The sequence below is a fragment of the Narcine bancroftii genome, chromosome 10, assembly GCF_036971445.1.
Source record: "Narcine bancroftii isolate sNarBan1 chromosome 10, sNarBan1.hap1, whole genome shotgun sequence".
Classification (NCBI taxonomy): Eukaryota; Metazoa; Chordata; class Chondrichthyes; order Torpediniformes; family Narcinidae; genus Narcine; species Narcine bancroftii.
In genome coordinates, this window is record NC_091478.1 from 29,069,635 (window position 1) to 29,083,989 (window position 14,355).

Below are 14,355 nucleotides of genomic sequence, written 5' to 3' on the forward strand. Positions count from 1 at the left end.
TGGTGAAGCTCCCTCTCACCCCCCGCTCCCTTTGCCTTAGTGCTCACCTGGGACAGACAGCAAAGATAGCGTCGGGCAGCCTCCCGAGAGATAGCCGCGGACTGGCTGATCAAGTCCTGACAGGGCAAGGCGGCGAGGAGCCGGCGGAGCTCGGCGGGGGCCAGCGGCAGCGCCGAGAGATTGGCGCCGAGAGCGCGAGGATCCAGGCGCTCGCTGAAGGCGCAGACGAAGCACTTTCCGTCCAGCAGGGTGACGCCGAGCCAGACAATGGGCGCGACGAGAGCTCTCTGCAGCATGGAGCAGAGCATATAGCGCAGCACGCGGGCGTCCTTGGCTCGCCGCCCCTCGGGTCGCCGCCACTCTTCCACCAGCACCGACACGTTGTTGTTGAGTACGAAGCCCAGCAGGAAAAGCAGCAGCGGTGGTAGCGCTAGGATGGCCAAGCCGTACGGTAGGTTGTAGCCGACCAGGCACGGGCAGGTAAACTCAAAGGCCGAGTAGATCTGGGCGCTAGCCAACGCTAGGAGTCCGCACACCCCGTTCATGAACGACTCCTGGTTGGACTGAAGGAACTGGAATATCAGCCGGAACTTATCCATCCCCTCTCCCAATGCTCGCCGTGGATTTCACCCCCCTCTCGTCCCAGAGTGAGCGACGCCCCTTCTCCGTCCCAAGGCGTTCTCCCTCAGCCTGGTCACCCTGGGCTCTGCGATGTCAACCCTCTGCTTTCTGCTGAGTTTCTCCTTTACTGACTCTCGCTCCCTCCCTCTTTCTCTCTCTCTCACTCGCCACCACTTTCTCTTCCGCACTCTCTTTTTTGATCTCTTCCTCTCTCTCACTCACTCTCTCTCCCTCTCATAAGAACTGGAGTCCTGGGTGAGACGCTGGAGCGACGCGGCGGGTCGGCAGCGTCGTGGAGACACAGGGGCAGTCAAAACGGGACCTTTACCGAACGGCATCCCTGTGGATGCTGCCCGACCCGCTGAGTCCCTCCAGCGTTGCAGTCAATAGGGATCTTGAACAGTTTCCAGAGTTCCACTTTAATTGGGCCATCACCTTCGTGCCGCTATGTTGGCAGAAGGGCCTGTTCCTGTGCTGTACTCTTCTACCGTCTATGTTCGAGTTATGGATAGAATTGAAACGTTTTGTAGCAGAGAAACAGGCCCTTCGGCCCAACTTGTCCATGCCGACCAAGTTAGTCCCTCCAGACCTTTCCTCCCCATGCTCCTGTAGAAATGTCTTAGATATAATGGTTGTATCCAGCTCTACTGCTCTCTATGACTATAATACATTGAGGCAGAATGAGACCATTCAGCCCAACGAGGTTTCCCTTTCAAACCCATTCTCCCACCTCCCCATAACTTTTGACACCCTGACTGATCAAGAATTTATCTCCCTCCGGTTTAAATCTACCCAATGACTTGGCCTCCACAATCATCTATGGCCAAAAAAAATCCAGTTTAATGATACCTTTCCTATAGTTGGCCAACCAGAACTGTGCCCAATACTCCTAGTGTGATCTCACCAATGACTTCTACAGTTGGAACGTGATATCCCTGCTCCTACACTCAATGTCCTGGCCAATGAAGGGAAATGTGCCAAACACATTCTTTACCATCCTAACCACCCATGTCACCATTTTAATGGAAACATGATAAAAGATCATGGGGAATTAATAATAGGCAATGCAGAAATGGTCAGTTTCCTGAATTACTATTGTTAATAGTTGGAAGAGATGAATAACATGCCAAAGAGTGATATTAAGGAAGAATGGGAGGTGAAGACCTCGATACAATTGTTATCACATGAGGTAGTGCTGGTCAAACTAGTGGGTCGATAGGTCCCCTGGTCCTTATGGAGTGCAACCTAGGGTGCTGAAAGAAATGGCAGAAGTTGCAGCAGGTATGTGCTCTATTCACTGGACAGGATATGACCACTTGTTTTCCTTCCTGACTCAGGACCTCCCCCCCCCCCCCCCATGATTTTAGAGAAGAACGTTTTGAATTGAGATCACACTGGAGCCAAATGTGAGATGTTGGCTGAATGTTGATTTCATTTGAATGTATTTGAATGAGTTTTGTGGAGACAGTTGAACATTTCCATTCATTTAAATTACTTTGCAAGGACACTGGACTCCTCAAAGTATTGTCATCATCTAGAACAAGGTCATGGAGACAAATGGGGGAAGTAGCTGCAGGAAAACAGGAGCAAAAGACCCCTTTGATCCTGTACAGTCCCTGACCTCAGCTACACATTCAGTGGTGTAGTGAGATTGAGTACATAGGTCAGTAGTTCCTAATCCTAACCCTAACCTATCCTTTGTGGAAAGGTTTTTCCAGAACAACACCTTTGACCACACGACCATCCGGCTGTGGTCAGCACAGAACTTCCGGCAGAAACTGAGAGATGAGGGCTCAGTGGACCCGGTGGGATGATCCAGGACATCTGGTGGAATACCTTATCACCAGAGCTCACAAACAAACAATAGGACTTGGCCTGGATGGCAGTGAGAGGAGCCCTTCCAGTCAGATCCTTCCTGTACAACAACCAGAACTGCACCCACAATGCTGAAATGGCCTTTTACCATGCTGTATGACTAAATTGTCTCCGAGCTGACTGCAGTGGAGTGGAGACTTTCACCCACCTCTAGTGAATGCAGTTTCACTAAGAGTGTGTGGAGAAGGATGCATGATCTTTTATCATGTTTCCATTAAAATGGTGACATGGGTGGTTAGGATAGTAAAGAATGTATTTGGCATATTTCCCTTCATTGGCCAGGACATTGAGTGTAGGAGCAGGGATATCACGTTCCAACTGTAGAAGACATTGGTGAGATCACACTAGGAGTATTGGGCACAGTTCTGGTTGGCCAACTATAGGAAAGGTATCATTAAACTGGATTTTTTTTTGCCATAGATGATTGTGGAGGCCAAGTCCTTGTCATGGAGTGACTCACACAGAATCAGGCATCAGAACTGCTGGAAAACCATCAACTCAGTGAAAAATACACTTTGATCTGCCTGAAACCTGTTGGTCTTTCAGCACACAGAGATATAAGTGCAGGAATGCTGCTGACTGGCACATTCCAGGCTGCAGGAGTACATGCTGAGCCAATGCTAGGGCGCTGTGGGGAAAGACCATGGGCTAGAGTCCTCCTGTAACTACTGGGCACTGAGGGGCTGTGACCAAGGGGAAGCCCCTCAACCAACAGAGAGGGAGAACAACAAGGTGTCACAGTGGTGGAAATAGAAATGAATGTTACAATGTACAGTAACGAGAATGTATGAACACGACACTAAGGGTGGGAAGAAACTTTGAATGATTTTCCATATGTGAATAATTTGTTGTGAATAAATTCTATTTTTGGTTCAAAAAAAGACATTGGGAGATCAAAGGTATAGGCATGGAGGAATTCCATTGTGAACTGCCTTTCCCTGTTTGAAGTTCAAGCCCATTGAACTGGTCTCCAGCAGGAGACCAGGCCTTCACATGAAACCATGTGTCAATCCATTCCCCTTCACGCCCAGTTCTGCTAATCAATGACCTTCATCGATATTTGAAGGCCCTGAGTACTGCCAGTATGGTCAGCTGGTGAGTGATTGGGAGGGACCTCACCGGCTGTTCCAGCCATTGTGTGATTATAGCCAGCTGGAGCACAGGTTAGGTCCACCCTGGCGGAGCGAGGAAATGACCTCCATGTGATCAGCCTTCATCTACAGGATCAACCATAGAGAAATTGGGTTTTAACCATTTCCTGGGACTCATTGAGGATTGAACCAGGATGGTAGAGAAGAAGTGAGGGAAGACCATTTGGATTTCCAGAAGCCTTCCATAGGGTGCACTAGGTAGGTGGTAAAGGATGCTGGGGCAGGGGTGGGCGATAAATGCTGGTCATGCCTAACTGCATCCTTTAAAAATGGAAAAGAAATAAGCCTGCTGCTGGGTGCAAAACATAAAAGTCTGCAGACACCTTGGGTGAAGTGAAAACTATGCTGGAGAAACTCAGCTGGTCAAACAGTGCACTTTATATAGCAAAGATAAAGATACAGAACCAACGTTTCTGGCTTGAGCCCTTCAGCAAAGGTATATGTTGAAGACTCATCATATGTACCTTTGATGACAGGCTCAAGTCCAAAATGTGGCATATATACTTATATCTTTGCTATATAAAGTGCACTGTTTGACCGCTAAGTTTCTCCAGCATTGTTGTTTTTACCTAAGCCTGCAGCTGGGATGTAGAGTGGGGGAGGTCATTCTTTGAGGAGTGAACCATGGAAGTCTGCACTCTGCAGACGCTGTGATTGCAGTAAAAACACAGATATGCTGGAGGAACTCAGCCGATTTTTGCAGCGTCCATAGGAGGTAAAGATATATACCGACGTTTCTGCCCGAGTCCTTCTTCAAGGTCTGTGAGGCAAAGTGATCGAGGATTGACCCAGGGATTGTCACTGTTTGCATTTTGTTGATTTACTCCAGGTACATCTGCAAATAGCAGGCAAATACTCCAGGGCCATCTGCTGCAGTTCCTGCTGCACGTACGGCCTAGAGCCAAGCTTGTTCCCTAGGAGAAGCTGCTCGGCCCTTTGAGTCTGTTCAATGCACCAGTATCTCTCTGCAAAGAGAACATTTTACACCCTCCCAGATGGTTTGCACTGAACTCCAGAACTGCAGCGCTCCCAGCTGCATTGCTCTGCAGGAGTTGCCAGTTACTGACCCACTGGGGCTTGTGGCCAAAGCTTCCAGTGGATCCCAGTCAGGCTGTACCCACCCTCGGTCAGGATGGCTTATCAAATCCAAGCCCCAGACCTTTCCTTGGGAGCCAATCCTTCCTGGTCCAACTCCCGAGGAGGCTCCCGTGGCAGGTGGACCATCCAGTATTGATCTAATCTTCCAGAGCAGACTACCGTGCGAACCTAACCCAATGCTTCATGAAATACACATTTACAACTTCTACAGCTGTGTCCTCATAAACCTCTTGGTCACATCTTCAAAAAACTCATTGAGATTTGTGAGATATGACCTTCCAATTACAAAACCATGCTGACAGTCCCGAATCAGCCCTTATCTATCCAGGTGCATGTACATCTTCCCCTTCCGAATACTCTCAGGCTTTTCCCTACTGTGTTTCTTGGACAGAGGCACCATATTTTGCACCTTCCAATCTTCCAGCACCTCACCTGTACTGAATAATGATTCATAAATCTCAGTCAGGGCCCCAACAATTTCCTCTCCAGCTTCCCACTGTGTGCTTGGATGCAACTGATCAGGTCTAGGCGATTTGTCTAACCTTACTACTCTTTGCAGACGATGCCGCTTTAGTTGCCAATTCAGAGCCAGCTCTTCAGCGCTTGACGTCCTGTTTTGCGGAAACTGCCAAAATGTTTGGCCTGGAAGTCAGCCTGAAGAAAACTGAGGTCCTCCATCAGCCAGCTCCCCACTATGACTACCAGCCCCCCCACATCTCCATCGGGCACACAAAACTCAAAACGGTCAACCAGTTTACATATCTCGGCTGCACCATTTCATCGGATGCAAGGATCGACAACGAGATAGACAACAGACTCGCCAAGGCAAATAGTGCCTTTGGAAGACTACACAAAAGAATCTGGAAAAACAACCAACTGAAAAACCTCACAAAGATTAGCGTCTACAGAGCCGTTGTCATACCCACACTCCTGTTCGCCTCCGAATCATGGGTCCTCTACCGGCATCACCTACGGCTCCTAGAACGCTTCCACCAGCGTTGTCTCCGCTCCATCCTCAACATTCATTGGAGCGACTTCATCCCTAACATCGAAGTACTCGAGATGGCAGAGGCCGACAGCATCGAATCCACGCTGCTGAAGATCAAACTGCGCTGGGTAGGTCACGTCTCCAGAATGGAGGACCATCGCCTTCCCAAGACCGTGTTATATGGCGAGCTCTCCACTGGCCACCATGACAGAGGTGCACCAAAGAAGAAGTACAAGGACTGCCTAAAGAAATCTCTTTGTACCTGCCACATTGACCACCGCCAGTGGGCTGATATCGCCTCAAACCGTGCACCTTGGCGCCTCTCAGTTCGCCGGGCAGCAACCTCCTTTGAAGAAGACCGCAGAGCCCACCTCACTGACAAAAGACAAAGGAGGAAAAACCCAACACCCAACCCCAACCAACCAATTTTCCCCTGCAACCGCTGCAACCATGTCTGCCTGTCCCGCATCGGACTTGTCAGCCACAAATGAGCCTGCAGCTGACGTGGACATTTACCCCTCCATAAATCTTCGTCTGCGAAGCCAAGCCAAAGAGAGAGATACGTATCAGTTGTAATAAAACCTATGAAATGTTTTCTTTAATCTTAGTGATTGATAATAATTGATGTGTTGATGTTGAATAATGGAATAACAACAATTATGTGAAATATTTTGTAAAATATTCTGCATTTATATACTCAGATGTCCCATCACACTCCCAGAGACAGACACAGACTGAAGCTCCCTTCAGACCATCCTGTCACATGCTCCTGGGGTCAGACACAGAGTGACACTCCCTCCACACTACCCCGTCACATACTCCTGAGGTCAGACACAGAGTGAAGCTCCCTCCGCACAGTCCCATCACAAACTCCTGGGGTCCAACAGAGTAAAGCTCCCTCCGCACCACCCCATCACACACTCCCAGGGCCAGACACAGAGTGACGCTCCCTCCACACCATCCCATCAGATACTCCTGGGGTCAGACACAGAGTGACAGTCCCTCCACACCATCCCGTCACATACTCCTGGGGTCAGACACAGAGTGAAGCTCCCTCCGCACAGTCCCATCACAAACTCCTGGGGTCCAACAGAGTGACGCTCCCTCTACACTGTCCCATCACACTATCGCGGGGTCAGTGAATCTCCCTCTATGTGCACTCATACAAATGAATGCTCATACAATCCCAATCAATGACACTTGCCACCTCACTTGCACTAAGAAAACTTTATTATAAATGCTTTTATTGCTTTATTTTATTCAGCAGACAGATAATTCCTGGATGGCACATGGATGGTGAAGGGTTATTCTATGGATTTTGTGCACAGTCAGGGAAAGAGCTCGCTGGAGGCATTTGCTTGAAGGTGACAGAGAACAAGCCAACACTGTGGGGGGGTCACTGTGGAGGAATCTCTGTGGAGGGGTCACTGTGGGTGGCTACTGTGGGGGTCATTAAGGAGGGGTCACATTGGGGGGTCACAGTGGGAGGTTACTGTGAAGAGATCACGATAGGAGGGGCTACTGTGCGGGGGGGGTCACTGTGGGGTTGTCACTGTGGAAAGGTCACTGTGATGGGTCACTGTGGAGAAGTAAATTGTCAGGAAGGTCACTGTGGGGGGAGGGGGAAATCACTGCCTCTACATTGAAGGCTGAGGGTCTCAGTCAGTAGGGAGTTGAGGTGTGGGGGAACAGGCATGAAACTGCTCATCTTAATCAACCATGACACCAAAGGGGAGTGTAGGTTGAAAGGGCTGAGTGGCCCACTCCTGACCCACATTCTTGTGCCCAGTGGCACAGGAGGTAGTGCTGCTACCTCACTTCTCCCAAGGCCCTGGTTCTATCCTGACCTCAGCCTCTGTCTGTTTGGAGTTTGCATGTTCTTCCTGTGACCACATGGATTTCCTACAAGTCCTTCTAGACAAGTGCTTGTATCACAGCGCAGAAGCCAATGTACCTAATGTGGTAAAGAAGGATCAAATGGGACAAATGGCCAGTTTCTGACAAGACAGTTATCCTGTATGAATCTCACAGGTAAAACTCTGCTGTCTCTGCTCCAAACCAACCGATCTCTCTCCATCACTCTGCACTGTACTCTTGTTTCTCAGTCGTACTACATATGGACTGACTAGCTGGATAGCTCGCTGTGAACTGTACATTGCTCTATTCCCCATGACTGTTCCCAATTCCCATGTCTTCTGTAGGGCAGGGTAGTAAAATTTGGGGGGAGGTGAAGAGGGTGGGAGAATAGGTGATGGGGAACCTGAATGGGATTGTTCTGTAAAAATGCAATGCCGGAGAAACTCAGCAGGTCAGACAGTGAACTTTATGGTTCATAGATACAGATTGAGTTTAACCTGGGCAAGTGTGAGATAGAGATACCTTTCTTCAAAGTATAAGCAAAATGTAGGCAGGCACCCAAACAAAATGGTGGAAGGAGGGGCAGGAGCACAGACCCACAGGCAGGTGGTAATAGGTGGATAAGGGAAAGGGGACACCAGCAAACAGGGGGAGGGGGAATGGCTCTGTGAATGGAGAAGGAAGTGGGTGGAGAGCTGGAAGAAAGAAGATGGAGAGATGGGGAAGAGAGAGAGAGAGAACAGGCTAACCTCTCTGACCTAGAGAAGGCCACAACGAGAAAACCAGATGCAGTAGATGACTCCCGCAGATTCTCAAACTGGATGCAGACTGGGAGATCACTGAGCACATTCGCTCCGTTCACATCTGTGACAGGGATTCCCCCAGTGGCCAACCATTACAGTTCTGCGCCCCACTCCTGTGCTGATATATCTGTTTGTGGCCTCATGTACTGTCAAACTAAGATCACCCATTAATTGGAGGAACAACACCTAATTTTCTGTCCAGGCACACCCCAACCGGATGACATTAACATCAACTCCTTTGGATTCTGGTATCCACCTATTACCCCCTGCCTGTAGGACTGTGCTCCTCCCCCTGACCCCCACCATTTTTTCAGACACCTGTCTACATTTTGCTCATACTTTGATGAAGGGCTCAAGCCCGAAACATCTTTATCTTTGCTATATTAAGAACACTGTTTAACCTGATGAGTTTCTCCGGCATTGTGTGTTTTTACTTCAACCACAGTATCTGAAGACTTTTTCATGTTTTACTTCTGGGATTGTTTTGTGAAGGGGGGAGAAGGCCAATGGAAGAGAAGGAAAAGCTGGTGATGATATTCTTCCTTTTCTCTCCCTTTCTTTCACTTCCTCACTCCCATTCTCCCCCTGCTACAGGTGAGGGATCCGCACCAGTACTGGAGGAGAGGAGACCTGAGGGCTGGGATTGGACAACCACTAAACCTGGGTCAGTCTGGTGCCACTTGCGGGCCCCCAGCTCCTGGCTGCTTGCCTGCCAGGCACCCCAGCACTGAGCGGAGGCTTGGCATTGCTCCATTGTTGTAGCAGTAGGTTCATCTGGTCCTTGCTGGTGATGCCATGAAGAGGCTCTCCCTCCTTCGATCCCACGCCACCCTGCACGCTGTCAAAGAACTCACTGACACACTGCTCCGCGAGGCAGTGCGCATGCTCACGGCACATCTCCTCGAAGACCTTCTGCTCCAGATCAAGGAAGTTGCCCCAGTACCACGTCTGAAGAAGGGTGACGTGTTGAGAGCACGGCCTCAGGGAGCGAGCCAGGAACACCAACAGCATCAGCAGGAGCAAGGTGATCCAGCCCAGAGCCTGAGGACACAGGGGCAACAAGCAGAGAGATCAAGCTTGGTCCTGGAATAAAACCCTCATGACCAGCACAGGCCCCAGAGATCCTCCTGAATCCACATTGACCCTGGGTACCCATAGGACATTACAGCACAGAAACAGGCCCTTTGGCCAGAAAGGGAAGAGCCTCATTGATGTGATCAGAAGATGCATCCCTTTGCACCGAGCTTTCTATCATCACGTGAACCAATGTCTTCATTTCACCACCCAGGCCTACCCCACCGAAGCCGAGGTCAGAAGGAAGGAACTGGATGCCGTTGTGGATAGTGAGAAAGGTTGTCAAATGATAGAGCCCATATGAAAGTTTGTGTGAAGAAATGGCAGGTTGAAGTTTACACTTGGGCAAGGGAAGTGAGAGAGCAGGAGTCAATGCAGAGCAGGTCTGAGATCTTGGTGGGGCCAAATTGGGATATCTGGATCCGGAGTTGGAAGCCATGAGGCACAAGATGGCAGCAGAGGCAAATAGCGAGGAAGGACACGTGGCTGTGGAAGTGAGTCTAGATAGGTTTTGGCAAGAGAAGCAAAGAAAGCAGGAGTCAATGCAGTGCAGTGCAGGTACTTGAGATCCTGGAAGGTGACAATCTAAATGGTAGATTGAGTTTAATCTGGACAAGTGTGAGGTGATGGACTTTGAGAAGCAGCAGGACCCTGATGCACATTGAGGAAAATGGGAATAATTCAGGAAATTATCAGCCAGTGAACCTCACATCAGTGGTAGGGAAGCCAGTGGAGAGGATATTAAGGGATAGGGCTACTAAGAGATAGGATTTCTGGAAAGTCCTAGTCAGATTAGGGACAGTCAGCATGGGTCTATGAGGGGCAGGTCATATTGTACAAATTTGAGATTTTAAGGAGGTGACAAAGATGGGTGATGAGGGTAGGACAGTAGATGCTGTGTACATGGACTTCAGTAGGCAGTTGACAAGGTGAACTGATCCAAAAGGGGAAAATGGATGGGATCCATGGTGAGTTAATAGGTTGCAGGCAGAATTGCTTGGCTCATAGAAATGTCTGGTAGTGATGGAAGGGTGTTATTCAGGCTAGAGGCCTGTGACCAGTGGTGTTCTGCAGGGGTTGCTGTTTGTTTGTGATCAATAGAAATAACTTGGATAAAAAAGTGAGTGGGTGGGTGAGTTTGCAGATGCATGCAGAGATCGGCAGAGTTGTGGACAGTGTGGATTGTTATCAAAGGATACAACAGGATGAAGATTGATTACATAGCAGGTGAATGAAGGGCTGTGGGGAGCAAGTGGGTAGGTCCAGATCAGGGCTGGACAGGCGGAATGGCCGACTCCTGCTGCTATTTCTTATGTTTAACCTGAGCAAGTGTGAAGTGATGCATTTGGGGCAGCGCGGTTAGTGCAGTAGTGAGCGCAGCGTCTTTACAGCATCAGCGATTGGAGCAGGGGTTAGAATCCCGCTCTGTCTGAAAAGAGTTTGTACCTTCTCCCCATGAGCTGAAGGGGGTGGGAGTCTAAGGATCAGAAAAGAGGCCACACAGGTAGATTGGATGGTAGAGAAAGCGGGTGGGATGCCTGTGACCCGTCAATGGTCGGAACATTGAATATAAAAGTAAGGAGGTCACGTTGCAGCGATAGAACGGTATTGTGTGTCCCATCATAGGAAGGATGTGGTGGCTTGGGAGAGAGTGCAGAAGAGAATTACCAAAATGTTGCCTGGATCGAGTGTATTAGCCATAAGGGGAGGTTGAACAAACTTGTTTCCCCCCCCCCCCCTCTGGAATGCGGGGTATCCAGGGAGAGCTGATAGAAATGTATTAAATGTTGAGGCATAGTTAGGGTAGATAGCCAGAATCTTTGTCCAGGGTCCTGCCATTAACTGCGGAATTGAATAACCTCAAAGTGAGAGGGAGGGGTGAAAGGCAACTTCTTTGTGTTCAGAGAGTGCAGGGCCTGGGGCGACACGGATATCACAGAGGCGTTGAAGTAAACAGACGCAGGGAATGGAGGAGTGCGGACTGAGTGAAGGGATAAGTATCATGGTTGGCACGGACATGGTGGGCCGAAAGGCCCGTTCCCTGTCCTCTGTTTCCTTGGAGCTGCACCAGCCCATGTGCCAACCTCGGTGGAGCGGCCTGAGCTTATTTACCTGGGAGATGGTGCGCAGGTATCTGTAGATGGCCTTGCCGGGAAAGGGAGGCTGCGACGCGGCACCCAGGTCCTTGCAGGGCACCCTGGCCAGGGCGGAGCGCAGTTCGGGCTCGGGATAGCCGCTGACATTGGCGAAGCGGCCCGGCTCCACGCAGGTGGCGAAGGCGCAGACGATGCACTTGGCGTCGAGCAGAGCGACGAGGAGCCATGTGGTGGGGGCGAGCACGGCACCCTGCAGCACGGTGATCAGCAGGTAGCGCAGAGCCGGCTCGTCCTTGGAGCGGCCGCTGTCCGGCCGCCGCCACTCCTGCAGCACCAGCACCCAGCGCCGGTTCAGTAGGACGCCGCACAGCAGGAGGCAGAAAGCGGGCAGCAGCAGCACGGCCAGCCCGTACAGCGTGTTGTAGAACGGTAGGCACGGACAGCTGAAGTGGAAAGTGCTGTAGAGCCTCACGCTGGCCAGCGCCAAGAGCCCGCAGATCCCGTTCATCAGCGATTCTGGGTTGGACTGGACGTGGCGGAAGACGGCGAGAAAGCGATCCATCGTCTCCCGACGCGGTACAGCCGACTGCCGGGGAGAGAAGCAGTTCCAGCCGGGGGGTGAGATCCAGAATCGGCCGGGGGAGGGGATGGGAGGAGAGATCCAGCACCGGACGGGGGTGGGTTGGGAGGGGGGATGATCCAGCTACAGCCGGGGGTAGAGATCCAGTGCCGTCCGCGACACCGCACCTCTGAGCGCCCCAGCAGCCGCAGGGATTTGCATTGAAGGGGCGCGGAGCCAACACGGTGGTTCCCACCCGATGTCACGCCAACAGCTGGTTGAGTTGGTCAAGCCAGTTGTTGAGGGGAGGGCGGTGGATGTTGTCGGCACGGACGAGATGGGCGGCTAATTCAGAAGTTGCAGATGTTTGGATTCCGAGGGGAGTCGGAATTGTCTGGCATTGAGGAAAAAGGGTAGAAAGTGAAGGGAGGAAAGTTTAGGAGAGAAGTCAGGGGTAAGTTTTTTTACACACACAGTTGTGGGTGCCTGGAATGCATTGCCACAGATGGTGGTGGAGGCTGGTACAAATAAGGGCAGTTAAGAGACTCCCCTTTTCACACTGGCGAACCAGTAAATTGGCCGTTCAACGAACCGGTTAAAGCCCTTTTTGCCGTTCACACTGGACGGCAACCGTTAACCGGTTCTCTGCGGATTTTCACATTCATCACAAGCCACAGAGGTGCCTATCCTCCTCCGGAGATGTCCTAAGTCATGGAACACGCACCAGCTGGAAGTGACATCTTCTCTTTCTCTCCAACGGCCGACGTCAATTCGATCGCTCAGGGCGTCCTGAAAATGTGTGCTTCTATCACCAGAGAGGTCTTATTAACATCATTATCTGCAAGATGATGCAAACGATAAGGGGGCAACAATTGAGACTGTTTACGTTCTTTTGGGTGGAATAATTTAATTGAAATATTCTAGAGACTCCTGAAGGAATTTGAGTAGGAGAGCGAGGCCGAGATGAATAGCTGTCAGAGAAAACGCCTGGTTATCTTGCGGCATTTTGAATGGCTAAGACTGCGGAGGAGAGAGAGACCACAGGGGCCATTGTTCTGGGCTGATGACCTCCATAAATTCGATAAGCAACATAGGGTTGAGAATCTTAGAATGTCTAGGAGAACTCTTGAATTTATTGCTGGGATCCTCGAGTCAGAGCTGAGGTGTAAGAGCACCAACTGCTGCAAGCCTCGGAACAGACTTGCAACAGCTTTGTGGTGGTATGCCACCCCTTGTGAGTATTGATCCATCACTGTTCTGTTTGGGGGTGTACCCGGTGGTCGCGTTAAGGGAGATCCTCATGAAACGAGTGGCGATTGTCTTCAGGAGACAACCGATGCGTTTGGAAAAAGGGATGGTTAGCCAATGAGTACAGGTGCATCGATGGCACCTATATTCCCATCATTGCCCCACACCATGACCCATCAGTCTACTACAATTGAAAAGAGTGGCACTCCATTATTCTTCAAGCTGTTGTTGACCACAACTGCCGGTAAGGATCATGGGCTGAATTACAATTATTTGTCCTCACTTATTAATGTTTTCCATATGTCAGTCAATGCTTTGTGCTTTTGTGTTTCCAACTTCACTCATGTGTACGTGAGTTGGTCTGGTCGCACCCATGGTGCTCGAGTTCTTCTCAACTCTAACATTTATAGGAAGGCTGAGGATGCAGGTGGTTATCTATTCTCTTGTGAAGTAAGTGAATATGCCACAGTCTTCAGTGATGCAACCTTTACACAAAAAGATCTCTAGCATGCGAGAAAGAGCTTGTTGTTTTTGATTTGTGCATATAAGTATGTAAACATATAGGTATCTATCTATTTATGTTCATATATTAACATATATATATGGATGTATGTACAGGCAAAATGATAGGGTGACGGGGTCAGGTCAGCCCCCTGCATTGCATGACAGCCACAGGAGGAATGGAGCATTAGCTGTGCTCTATGAGAAACCTATATCTCTGCTCTGCATGGCCCACAGCTCTCCAAGATTGTTGACAGTGGAAAACCCTGCGCATTTGATCAGGGATCCTGCTCAAGGAGTGGCTGATGAAGGGGTTCATACAACACCACATTCTCAATCACCCCAAGTGCAAATTCAACCACAGACTGAGCTCTGCACAAATGTTTGTGGAGAATGCTTTTGGACATCTTAAGGGTCGCTGGAGGTGCCTGGTCAAATGACTGGATATTAGCCCCACTTTTGTGCCTGAGGTTATTGTTGACTG

The 14,355-nt window shown here is 50.0% G+C and overlaps 2 protein-coding genes across 2 annotated transcripts in view; both read right to left on the reverse strand.

Moving 5' to 3' along the window:
* LOC138743787 (calcium homeostasis modulator protein 1-like) overlaps nt 1-1,343 on the reverse strand; it is a 1,654-nt gene extending 311 nt beyond the window's left edge. The window contains exon 1 of the mRNA XM_069899391.1: nt 48-1,343. Within this exon, the coding sequence (XP_069755492.1) occupies nt 48-599 (552 nt within the window). The 5' untranslated portion in view covers nt 600-1,343. The remainder of the gene's footprint in view (nt 1-47) is intronic.
* A 7,704-nt stretch (nt 1,344-9,047) lies between these two features.
* Nucleotides 9,048-12,140, reverse strand: LOC138743788 (calcium homeostasis modulator protein 3-like). The gene is made up of 2 exons (XM_069899392.1): nt 11,580-12,140; nt 9,048-9,434 (listed from the first exon to the last, which is right to left on the reverse strand). The coding sequence occupies exons 1-2, from the start codon at nt 12,123-12,125 to the stop codon at nt 9,048-9,050; spliced, it is 933 nt and encodes a 310-aa protein (XP_069755493.1). The 5' UTR covers nt 12,126-12,140.
* Nucleotides 12,141-14,355: the final 2,215 nt, after the last annotated feature.

Bases quoted from the DNA above. Each gene is read 5' to 3' on its own strand.
- LOC138743788 (XM_069899392.1), bottom strand. From the start codon at position 12,125: ATGGATCGCTTTCTCGCCGTCTTCCGCCACGTCCAGTCCAACCCAGAA. The intron at 9,435-11,579 runs GTAAATAAGCTC...CTGTGTCCTCAG, and splicing joins ACCTGCGCACCATCTCCCAG to GCTCTGGGCTGGATCACCTT.